The 12,397-nt window shown below is 42.3% G+C and overlaps 2 protein-coding genes across 6 annotated transcripts in view; both read right to left on the bottom strand.

Annotated features, from left to right (window-relative positions):
- LOC141773667 (echinoderm microtubule-associated protein-like 6) overlaps positions 1 to 12,397 on the bottom strand; it is a 512,018-nt gene that overhangs the window by 336,589 nt on the left and 163,032 nt on the right. The window lies entirely within an intron of this gene.
- On the bottom strand, positions 850 to 11,558 carry LOC141773684 (uncharacterized). Of its 2 annotated transcripts, none has more exons than XM_074645618.1 (2): positions 11,306 to 11,558; positions 850 to 4,682 (listed from the first exon to the last, which is right to left on the bottom strand). In XM_074645618.1, the coding sequence occupies exon 2, from the start codon at positions 4,607 to 4,609 to the stop codon at positions 3,812 to 3,814; it is 798 nt and encodes a 265-aa protein (XP_074501719.1). In that variant the 5' UTR covers positions 4,610 to 4,682; positions 11,306 to 11,558; the 3' UTR covers positions 850 to 3,811. The 2 variants fall into 2 exon arrangements, with proteins under 2 accessions (XP_074501719.1, XP_074501721.1); XM_074645620.1 differs by lacking the exon at positions 11,306 to 11,558 and adding an exon at positions 6,554 to 6,593.

Raw genomic sequence — 12,397 nt, forward strand, 5'->3', positions numbered from 1 at the left:
AATCGCTAATTTTTGTATCTGTTCAAAATGTACCTTAAAGGGAGATTTGTCAAGTATTTAATACTCTTATCAACATGGGAGTGGATAAATATGCTGCTTTATGCAAATGTATGTATATATTTACTATTGAAAATCAATTAACAACACAAGACAATGACAAATATTGTCCAGAAACCCTCACAGGTACTGCATTTAGCATAAAACATATGTTCAAATCATAACATGGCAAACTGACTTGCTCCATGTGATTATCATAAAGTGGGCATGTCTGTAAAGGGGAGACTCGTAGCTACCGATAGAACCCATTTACATTCACATATCTTAAGGTCAGAAGTCAAGGGAACCCTTTGAAAATGGCCATGCAAGTTTTTCCTCACCAAAGTTTAGCGCAAGTTTGGAGCGTTATTTAGCCTCCTTTGCGACAAACTAGTATGACACCGATGGTACCATGGTACCAATGGATTCCTTAGGGTTTCTAGTTTCATATGATACTAGTATCTTCCCTCTTAAAACTGAGCCTGCTTCAACCTAAAAATTGCAAGTTGTGTTAATGCGTTAAAAAAATTAGTGGCGTTAAAACGAATTTGCGTTAACGCGTTATTATCACGCTAACTTTGACAGCCCAACTCTGAATCCATTATAAGATATGGTATATATGTCTACATTATTAGACTTGTCACTGTATCATCATGTACACATATGCACACACAGGTACACACTGTATCATATGTACAAATATAGAGTGAAATTTTGCCAAAATCCTTTTTAAACTCAGACTTTATGTGTCTGACTCTTGCTGATTTATTTTGGACAAATCAAGTTTTGGACAATATCAATTGTGATGTCAAATTCACAAGCAATGAAAATGATTTATTTCTGTTTTTGTTGTAAACAATTGCAAGTGATGACATTGTTCATTTCATTCATGTAAACAAATAAATATCATGCCATACTTCATTAACTCTTAACAATGTACCTTTATCCTAACAAATAACATTTCTCGCAAGCTTTTAAAGTGCTGAGATGTGTCGTGACTCATTGGTTGAATTTAAGGCTTACTGGATTCTTTAAGAGTTGTAGACTTTATCAATAAAAAGAGGAAACATGTTTTCCTCCTGCTGTCAGTCAGCTCAGTCCTTCCTCAACACTCCAGGTTGCTTCTTCCTCTTTGACTCAAATGTATCTGCTGCCATCTTGTGGTTTCATCCTGGAAGCAAACATGCATTTTACATTTTAACAACGATCCATTGATCCCAGAGGAGAAAGCCTCTGCTTGTTTTTACCCAGGGACCAGAGGTCAGAGGTCAAAGCAGAGCTGGGAAGGATTCATGCTGCACCGATGTCAAAATTAGCTCAATGTCCTCCCTTTAGGGATGACATTTCGGCTTACAAGTTCACATTTTCCGTCTTTGTGGTATAGAGGAAAAACAAGAGGAGAATAAATGTTCAACAAAGGCACCCGACCACCACTTTCATTTCATTTTGGGGATAACACCACCAACTCAAGGATGAACTACATTGAGAAACAACGGACACGTCAGCTGGAGGGGGTTGGCAGGCTACTCCGGTCCCTCAGAGGGTCTCTCATTAGTTGACATATTATGTTCTAACATGCTGATAAACAGCTGTGCAAGGTTTTTTTTAGGCCACTTGGGAAAATTATGATTAAAACTATTGGACGAGATGAATCTAATTTAGTTTTGCGTGTGTACAAAAATCATGTCATGTGTCACGGTGTGAGCAGATCCATCTGCAGCTCAATGTGACAAAGACAAAGGAGCTGGTTGTGCATCTAAGGAGGGTCAAGGCACACCCTAGACCCCTGTTTCCATCCAGTGGGTCCAGTGTGGACATTGTGAAGTGTACATCGACAATAAACTGGACTGGGCTGAAAATACTGAAGCCCTCTACAAGAAAAGGCCAGAGCCGTCTCTATTTTCCAAGGAGGCTGAGGTCATTTCAACATCTGCCGGACAATGCTGAAGATGTTTTATGAGTCTGCGGTGGCCAGTGCTATCCTGTTTGCTGTTGTGTGCTTGGGCAGCAGGTTGGAGGTAGCGGACGCTAACAGACTCAACAGACCAATCCGCGAGGCCAGCGACGTTGTGGGGGGTGGAGCTGGACTCCCTGAGGGCGGTGTCAGAGAGGAGGATGCTGTCTAAGCTACGTGTCGTTTTGGACAATGTCTCCCACTCGTTCCATGACGTGCTGGTCAAACATAGGAGTTGAAAGACTCATTCCACCGAGATGCACTACAGACCGCCACAGGAGGTCATTCCTGCCCGTGGCCATCAATCTTTACAACTCCTCCCTCTGAGTGTCACACACTCTGAGTCAATAGACTGGACCTGGACTTATTTCACCCGTCAGCTGCTGTATACATTACTGACGTAACTCAACTGTACAATGATTTGTGCAATAACTCAACTGTGCAATATGTCTTGTCTACTGTCAATAATACTGCATTTATACTGTACATTTCAATAAATAAATAAATCTTATTTAATTCTTATTTATACCATTCTGGTGTTTATATTTAACACACTTAAAGCAACAGTAGGCGAGATTGGAGCAAATATGATTAAAAAAAGTTATTTTTATAAAACGGTCGCTATATCCTGACAGCAGTACATGAAACAGGTAATCTGAAAAAAATCATGTGCCACTCTGCAAGATTTCACAGACCGGAGGAAAACTCAGCACACTCCACAGTCAGAGCTGATCTGGAGTCTGCCGTCCGGCTACCGTCTATGAGAACTGGCTGTCAATCACTCACAAACTCCAACCAAACGGTGAAACTAGGCAGCGCTGATCAAATATGAATCAATATTATGTTACGTTAATGACTATTTTTCTCCTCAGATGTTTTCAGAATCATCTTGTAGTGTACTGTTTAGCTGTGAAATGAGAAAGTTTGTGACCCGGCAGCCATGTTGAGATCTGTCGAGGAAACACCAAGCACCGCCCACCAACCGGAGCACAGCCAATAGGAACGCTCTCTCAATGAAATGACCTGTGATTGGTCAAAGTCTCCCGTCACGGGCTAGATGTTCTAAAGCCTGAAAACAGAGCCATGAGGAGGAGCAGAAGTCTAGTTTTCTCTCAGAACACTTGAATTACAATATGCTGAAAGGTTATTATAGAATTTTTGCCCAATGATGAAAATGTCTGCCTACTGAAGCTTTAATAGAACCCACCCCCTCTCAGCATTTTGTATTTACTTATAAGAATTTTGTATTGTGTATACTTATTTGCACTGTGGTTATATGTAATACATTGGACGTCTTAATACAAATGTTTTTAAATATTTCACATTTCTTATATTTAATTTTAATACTTACTTATATTTCTTTACTTATGTTGTGTTTATACTGTAGCATTATGTACAATATTGTAGCGTTATGTATCTAAATTACACTCATTTATTACCTCGAATTGAAACCTTGAATTACTCCAAAAGTCCGCGATGGATTTGAATGACGTGCATGAAACCTGCTTTGGCGAGGGTCTGCGCTCTCCGAGTGCACTTCTACTTTCTATTTACTTCTATTTCTTTATGTTTATATAAGAACAACTGTAACGCCCCAATTTGCCCCCTAGGATCAATAAAGTATTTCTGATTCTGATTCTGAAGTGTGTGTTTACTTTGGAGTTATCCAGTTATCCAGTCATGTAAATCAGAGGCGTGCAACAAAAAAGATCCCAAATTGTTGAACTTATTCGAAGTTTAGGATCCCTGGTGATGTAGGTCCTGAACAATGGATCATCTTCCTCCTGTTGTTCCCTCCTGTACTCCTCACAATGTGACTTATCAGTACACAAAGCTGACATATATGACTGACGTCTCTGGTAATTTGGACAGGTGGAGGTCAGGGAAGGGCAGCACGCCGTCATTGTCTATGTGTGTCTGAACTGTGTAGGCTTTGACCTCTGCTCCCCACTCCAGCACAGAGCTGTGGATGATTCCCAGTCTGGCCTGTTCGTGAAACGCTGCTCCCAGCTCCCTGCCCAGGAAGATGTCTTGGATCTGGGGTGAGGACAAAGCCAAGGAATCTCTCTTCATGTCCAGGTTTGTGTCTTTATCCCTGTCGTATCTATTTGTGTCAAGGTGAGCACCATTATCTATGTCTGGGTCACTATTGGTGTTCTTGGCTCTATTTGCATCTGGACAGTGGTGAATCGGCCTCTGCGCCAGGTTCACCACCGTCAGCCTCTCCAGGTGCTGAACAGCGAAATGTCTCTCCATGGAAGGAGAGAGTGTCTCTCTGGATCCTCCAGGGCCACAGTGGATCAGGGTGAGGTGCCTCACCTCCGAGTTGTTGAGCAGACGTGCCGTGTTTAACGGCGACGTGAACCAGACAGTTAAACGCCTCATCCGGAAAACGGGTGTCGAGTGCGACTGGGGGTGGTGCAGCGTGGACAGCTGGATGTCATTGCATCTGCAGTCCGCAAGCGATGAGACGCTGCAGGGTTGCGGGTCCTGGCTGCAGGAGTAGTAGAAAAAGCTGGTGTGGGTCACGTAAGCCAGTCGCAGGTCAGAGCGCTGCAGAGCCACCGACACACACAGCAGCACACAGAGGAGCGGCGTGGGAGGGCTGAAGGAAGGCATCACTGCTGGAGGACAGTGTCAGGCAGCATATTGATCGGTGGTCATGTGGTTGTTCAGGTACATATACCTGAGCCTGTAGAAAAGAGAATACACACATTCAATATCAGAACATTTGTAGTTGTGTTGGCACATTTCGATTGATGTTGTTAATGTCAATGTTGAGTAATGTGCACTGTCCCATATGTAAGGGATGATGTCCAATGAGGAGTCCATTATCAGGAATTAATGGATGACATGTGCAAAGTCGCCATCCTGTGGTGTTCAGAGGATGAGGCACTGAAGGACTAACTTTACACTCAGAGATGTGCTTGTAAATAAAAAAAAATGTATCCAGTGAATTAGTATTAATACGTTTCACTGGAACTACTTTGTATGTGTGCATTACCAGGAATTAATGGACATTCTGCAGCCAATCAGAATTAAGTATTCACCCAGACCAATAGACCGAAAAAATCTAATAAATAAAGAAGAATAAATAAATATATATTATTAGGTTATTATTACTGATGAAGATTACTCTTTACATCCAGTTGGGTAGTTTAATGTATAACTACACAAAATATTTCATTAGGTGATCATGTGTTTTGCATGTTAGCATTGCAGTCCTATAACATTGTCGGTCTCACAGTTAAAAAGGATCAAAATCAATGCTGCATAACCAAAGATATTTTCTTTCTTATTTCATGCATTCTTCTTCCTTGTCTAAACCTGCCTAAACCTGCTGCCTACATTACCCATAAAGCACCGATTCAAGTGAATTATGCAAGTAGTAATGCAGCCTCGAGCTGCTGGCCTCAAGCAGGTGAGCTCGTGAGCTCACTTCTTTTCAACTCCACACCCCCCACTTGTAGTCTTCAGACCCAACCGATGCTGACTCAAGTGACATCACTTGATGCAACTTGTCAGATTTCACGCAGCTCCCTCTGGAGCCACAAACGGCTTTATGCAACTTTTTTTCCACATATGCTGTCGTACTCCCAAGACCTTTAAAAGGAGCTCAGTACGAGATTGGGAGCATTTCCATTGCCTCTCAACGGCTTTCAACAAAGCGGACGGCGAGCCGGCAGCTCGCAATTAACGGTGCTAACAGCGCAACAGTGCAAACAATGGGCAAAAGTGCTGACAGAACTAACAGTGTTAGTTCCCTGAGAGGGAACCGGAGGGTGGGGGCTATGCTTCCACGACGACGGCTGATGTTCTGGGTGGCGTTATCAGCTGTAACCTCCATATGAGAGCAGTGCAGAGCGGCGCCCGTGACCTAGCCAGTTCAGGCACACACTCATGCACAAACATGCACTAAAAGGCACACGTGGCTGAGCCAGCTATGTCAACAAAGCGCTGAGAAACTCTGATTACAACATACATAGAGGGAGAAAGACTTCATTCTCTGCTCAGGTAGACATTACTCCTCTATATCTTTACATAGTTGTATGCTAATAGCAATGCTTTGGATATCGAATTTAGAACCTTTAAACAGATGTGTAAAATCTGTTCAATTCCCCTTCAAGTAAAGGATCTGAATATTTCTTACGCCGCTGTTCGTTGCATTCCAGGAGTTTTATGTTGTAATTGTATCTTTTGGTAACACATTTGTCCTCTGCTTCTTTTACTCCTGTTAATTACAACAACATCTCTTGACTAACCCCAGGGAGCGGGTGTGAACTTGTTCCATTATTTTGCTGCGGGATGATGCATTCATAATAAATTGAACTTGACATTAGATAATATTATTGACATTTATATGGCAAAAGTCCAATTGCCCGTTAAATACAGCATGACTGAGTGAAATGTTTACGTGAAAATAAAAGGCCTGGGTCATGTAGGCAAACCCAGGCCTCTTCAGTTCAGGTCAACTTTCATACAGGAGATTCTTGTTTATTGGATAATGGAGTAAAACGCTCTGAGGTCGCTCCCCTGTGGGCCTCTCATCCAGTATTGTCTTACCCAGGCGTGAAGAGAGGTGATGTGGAAATACTGAAAGCTGGTTTGGATCAGTACTCCGTTCCTTTGACACACACACACACACACACACACACACACACACACACACACACACACACACACACACACACACACACACACACACACACAATGTGATGGGTGTGTTCTTCCCGCACTACAGTTAGGGATACATTGTTTGGCACTGGGAGCCCACATTGAATTTCACACAAACACACAGACACACACACACACACACGCACGCACACACACACGCGCACACACACGCGCACACACACACACGCACACACACACACGCATACACACAAACACAATGTGATGGGTGTTTTCTTCCCGCACTACAGTTAGGGATACATTGTTTGGCACTGGGAGCCCACATTGAATTTCACACAAACACACAGACACACACACACACGCACACACACACACACACACACACACACACACACACACACACACACACACACACACACACACACACACACACACACACACACACACACACACACACAAACACACAGACACATTTAGGAAATTATAACTGTGGAGATTGCTTTGAGATTCCAGGGAAAACATTGTTTTGAAATCGTGGCTTTTACAAAGGTCTGGGTAGATTTTGTGGTTTGGCAATAACATCAGGCCAGGAACAAGACTTTCTGCCTCATTTTGAAGCCAGGTCAGAGTTGACCGCTACATTCTTCCTTTTTTGGCCTCATGTGACATTAAACAGAAGTGAATAATCATCTCTATAGTTTATTTAACATCCAGTTTTATTTTGCCTTAAAGTAGGAAAAATGCTCCTATTCCACATTGTCTGATAGTTTTATATGCATTATGTGTTATCTGTTTGTTTCAGCTCTTCATTGAAGCTCTATAATGTTTACAGTGAGTGAAATATTCTAACTCAAGATGGTTGCACCATTCACGAAAATGGAAATATTGTTTGTGCATAATTTATACACAAAATTCACCCTGATATGTTTTGAAACTTTGGGATGTCCAATTTAAAACCCAGTTTTGTGGGTTTGAACATGGCTGCAGAGCATGAGTTTGTTCTTACTGACCCACCAGTGGGTCAGTGAAGTTTAAAGGGGCTTTTTAGGGTTCTTTATTTTTCTGAGTTGCTTCCTAATAGAAATGATGTAGTGGTAGTATTATGATGGGAACAGAGGAGGACCACAAGTCCATGTTGTTTTGAAAAGCATGACCACAACCTTTCCTTGACCTTAACCATGTGTTTATTATTGCAACCATGTTGACAAATGTCCCCTGGCCATAACGAAGTAGTCATTTTAACCCAAACATAGGCTGTATTCGAATCTGCCTACTACATACTACTGATGAACGCAGTATGCAGTACACAGTACATACTGCATACTGTGTTCCTCAGTAGTATGCAGTATGCTAGACCAGGCTGTAGCCTTTAAACCAGCTCTTAAAGCACTAGACAAAAAAACAAACTCGTACCACTATTACAATATTACCTAACAATACAACTTTGATTTTGGTGTTTATGTTCTGCTTGTTTACTTTATAAGATATTGAAGGTTTAAACTATATATTCTAACAGCTCATAATGAAGTCAGACAAACAGGATCATCAACGAGGAGAGACGGGAAATATAAAACATTCATCCACAACATTTACGTTAATCAAACTGCTTTTTCAGTTCCAGCAACTAAACAGAGGACTGATCTCCCTCCAGATATTAGAGACATGTTAAAAAGAGCCATGTTGTCTCAGCAGGAATCTCTCTGACCCATCAGAGGCTGCTCTTTACCTCTCCTCTTCCTCTCCTCTTCTCTCTCCTCTTCCTCTCCTCTCTCCTCTCCTCTCTCCTCTTCCCTCTCCTCTTCTCTCTCCTCTTCCCTCTCCTCTCTCCTCTTCTCTCTCCTCTTCCCTCTCCTCTTCCCTCTCCTCTTCTCTCTCCTCTTCCCTTCCCTCTTCTCTCTCATCTTCTCTCTCCTCTCCTCTCTCCTCTCCTCTCTCCTCTCCTCTCCCCTCTCCTCTTCGCTCTCCTCTTCTCTCTCCTCTTCCTCTCCTCGTCCCTCGCCACTCTGCTGCTCTGTAGCCGGCTCTCCAGCGAGCTACGCCCGCGGGCGATTGTGGAGCTTTTCAACTCCAAAAAGGCAGATAAACACAGGTTCCTGTTAATTTATAATGGACATCTGTGTTGTGTTATGTAAACAAACTATCCGTCAACAAGGAAATAAAAGCCTCTTGTCTACAAGACCGGTCTCTTGAGAGAGCTCCAGCGGCAGTGACTCCAGCGGCAGTGACTCCGGCAGGCGCTAGCTAGCTGTCACGGCATTTAGTGGAGCTTCTAAACTCAGACAACAGTGGAACAAATGTTCGATTCGCCATCTAACTTCGTAAAACTGCCGATATTAAAAAACTACACAGTTGATTTCTCGCCTCAAAAACTTTCAGAAGTGAATTTAGTGTTGAAATGGCTACAAAAAATGTAAAAAACCAAGCAGTTTTTGGCTGTTGTTGTAACCGTAGCCTGGTGCGGTCCAGCGCTTTGCATTGTGGGATACAGTAGGCGAGGTAGACTGGTCCGATGCATACTGGAGATTTTTTCCAAATCAGTATGACATCCGGGTATTTTTGGCATACTGTAGATTTTGCTTTTGTTCGCATACTAATACTACATTTTGGTCAAATCAGTACGTACTACTAGTATGTGGTTTCGAATACAGCCATAATCTTTACCTAACCATAACCATGTTGTCGCATCCCAAAACGGATTTATTTTTCAACACTGAAAGATATGTATAGTCCTAGAGGGCATGGACAAACAACACAGCCTACTTTGTTGAACAAGTTAGGCTACTTTAAAGTAATAGTTTGACATTTTGGGCAAACACATTTCTCTGCCTTCTTGCTGTGAGTTAGATGAGAAGAGATATCAGTCAGGTATGTACAGTAAATAAGCTTCCCAGGAGGCAATTAGCTTAGCTTAGCACAAAGACTAGAAGCAGGGGGAAACAGCTAGCCTGGCTCTGTCCTCTGTCCTCTGACCTCGCAGCACCTCTGAAGCTCACTAATAACAGATATTTAACAGGCTGCTGCCTGCAGCTTCATTTATCAGACAGATTTGAGAGTAGTATCGATCTTCTCATCATCTTGGCAAGAAAGCAAACAAGCATTTCCCCAAATGTCGAGGCATTATTTTAAAAACATATCTGTTTAACAATGTATTTAACCATGGCCTCCAATGATGGTTTGTTGTTATGCCAACTAATGCTGAGAGCAATGTGGGAGATGTTGACCAGCATTAAATCGGGGGTAGACAGAATGTTTTTGGCATCATTGGGCAAAAATTCCACAATAACCTTTCAGCATATTGTAATTCAAGTGTTCTGAGAGAAAACTAGACTTCTGCTCCTCCTCATGGCTCTGTTTTCAGGCTTTAGAAAATCTAGCCCGTGACGGGAGACTTTGGCCAACCACAGGTCATTTCAGAGAGAGAACGTTCCTATTGGCTGTTCATTCAACGGAGGCAGCTGTCAATGGCTCGCGAACTCCGATCAAACGGTCAAACTAGGCTGCTCTGATCAGTGTACTGTTTAGCTGTAAAATGAGAAAGATTACTCCGGCTGGTGGGCGGTGCTTGGTATTTCCTCAACTGATCTCAACATGGCTGCCGGGTCACAAACTTTCTAATTTTACAGCTATACAGTACACTACAAGATGATTCTGAAAACATTTGAGGTGAGAAATAGGCATTAACGTAACAGAATCTTTGATCAGCGCTGCCTAGTTTGACCGTTTGATCGGAGTTTGCGAGTGATTGACAGCTGCTCAGAGACGGCAAGACTCCAGATCAGCTCTGATTGGTTGCTTTCCTCCGGACTGTGAAATCTTGCAGAAACCATTAGGAGCACCGGAGGACACAGAGGCACATGATTTTTTTCAGATTACCTGTCTCATGCACTGCTGTCAGGATATAGCGACCGTTTTATAAAAACAACTTTTTTTCAATCATATTTGCTCCAATCTTGTCTACTTCTGCTTTAAAACACAGTAAATGACAACATACAGTATAACAGCTCACTGTAAACGACCACCTTGCTCAGCCCAGCTTGGTGGGAATGTGTGAAGATGGAGATTAAGAGTGCCGCTGTTTGCTTTTCCCGAAGGCACGAAAAAAATTGTTAACTCCACACTTCCTTATGTCAAGAGTACATTCCTTCTGTGTCCTGGCTGTTGGCCGACAGACTTTCCACCCACAAAGATAAAAATGAATGAGCGTCTGACCACATATCTGGCTTAGCTATGAGTCACTGACTTGGACCTCACTGACTCAAAACTCATACATTAGGCTAAAGAATCCTTTTTGTGGGTCAGGGGTGATGTTTGCCCTGTTGACACGTCCACTGTCTCACATCTATTCTCTAAAGAAAACACATCAGAAGTTCACAGGATGAAATCCTACAATCAATCCAGCATCATGCAGTTGCAGTGTTTATCTGTGACACATTTTCCATCACAACAGATTTGCGAGAATGATTCTATTACATAACAAGGACAGACACAGGAATGCACAAGCTATGTAGCCTAATGTAATATGATATACAGAAAGGCTTGGCTTTCTGTTTCTGTTTCTGTTCTTTTACGGACTAACTACAGGACACAAACATACATTTTGAACAGCTGTTAAAGTACACTTAAATGGTCATAAATGCTAGTACACACATAGTAAGTTTCCCAGTTTTCTGATGTGTTACTCACCTCAAGTAGCTGCTGAAGAGCTGATATGTGAATGCGTCAGTTTGAGGCTGGGATGGGGAGGAAAAATCACACATCCAGCTGACGTCAGGATGGGGGAAGTATCCCACAGAGGAAGCTGTGTAACTCACATCAAGGGCAGACTGAGTTGAGCCTCAAGTACTGCAGACGGGCGTTTGTTCTCATCAGAACAGACCTGAACCAAAGAGAATTCCGCAGACAGTCTAGCTTTTTGATAGGCCACTTTTTGTCATACAGTAGCTTGCACATGTAGAATTGTTCTATTGAGATGAGGGTTGGCTACACCTAGAGGTCAGTTTAATATTTATTTATTTATTTATTGTTGGAGGGTTTAATAGAAATCCCACGTTCATTCTCACAGCCATAAGTAGGCTATATTGGCATTTTGTAAATAGGGAATGGGAAATGCGGAGCATTCTGGGGAGTGCTGTCATTTTTGGAGGGTAGCGTACAGAGATGATAGACTGTCATTATCTGTCACCGGTCTATTCATCTATCATCTCATCATCAGAAATGTATAAAGTACGTGCGAAAGACAAATACCGATAAAAATAGAAGCTAACAGAGGCAAAGGGGCATATATTACGAACTTTAAGTTAGGTAATTATATAAATCCTTACGAATTAGGAGGATCTTGACAGCTTGTCACCCATTACGGTCACTGATGTGTTTTGGCATTAGTGAACACCTGTCAGCAGTTCAAAATATGTAAATCTTTGGAGTCCGATGTCCAATTTACAAATGGGTAGGTATTAAGATATTGCCAAATGCCAACTACACAATCATCCGGAAAAAGAAGAGCTAGCTAATATTATGCCAACGGAATACTAACAAAACGTCTGTCAAAGTGGCAGTAGGCAGTATATTTTTGGCATCATTGCGCAAAAATTCCACAATAACCTTCCAGCATATTGTAATTCAAGTGTTCTGAGAGAAAACTAGACTTCTGCTCCTCCTCATAGCTCTGTTTACAGGCTTTAAAATATCTAGCCTGTGATGGAAGACTTTGACCAATCACAGGTCATTTCAGAGAGAGAGAGTGTTCCTATTGGCTGTGCTCCGGTCATGTGACCA

The sequence above is a fragment of the Sebastes fasciatus genome, chromosome 9 (genome assembly GCF_043250625.1).
Source record: "Sebastes fasciatus isolate fSebFas1 chromosome 9, fSebFas1.pri, whole genome shotgun sequence".
Lineage (NCBI taxonomy): Eukaryota > Metazoa > Chordata > Actinopteri > Perciformes > Sebastidae > Sebastes > Sebastes fasciatus.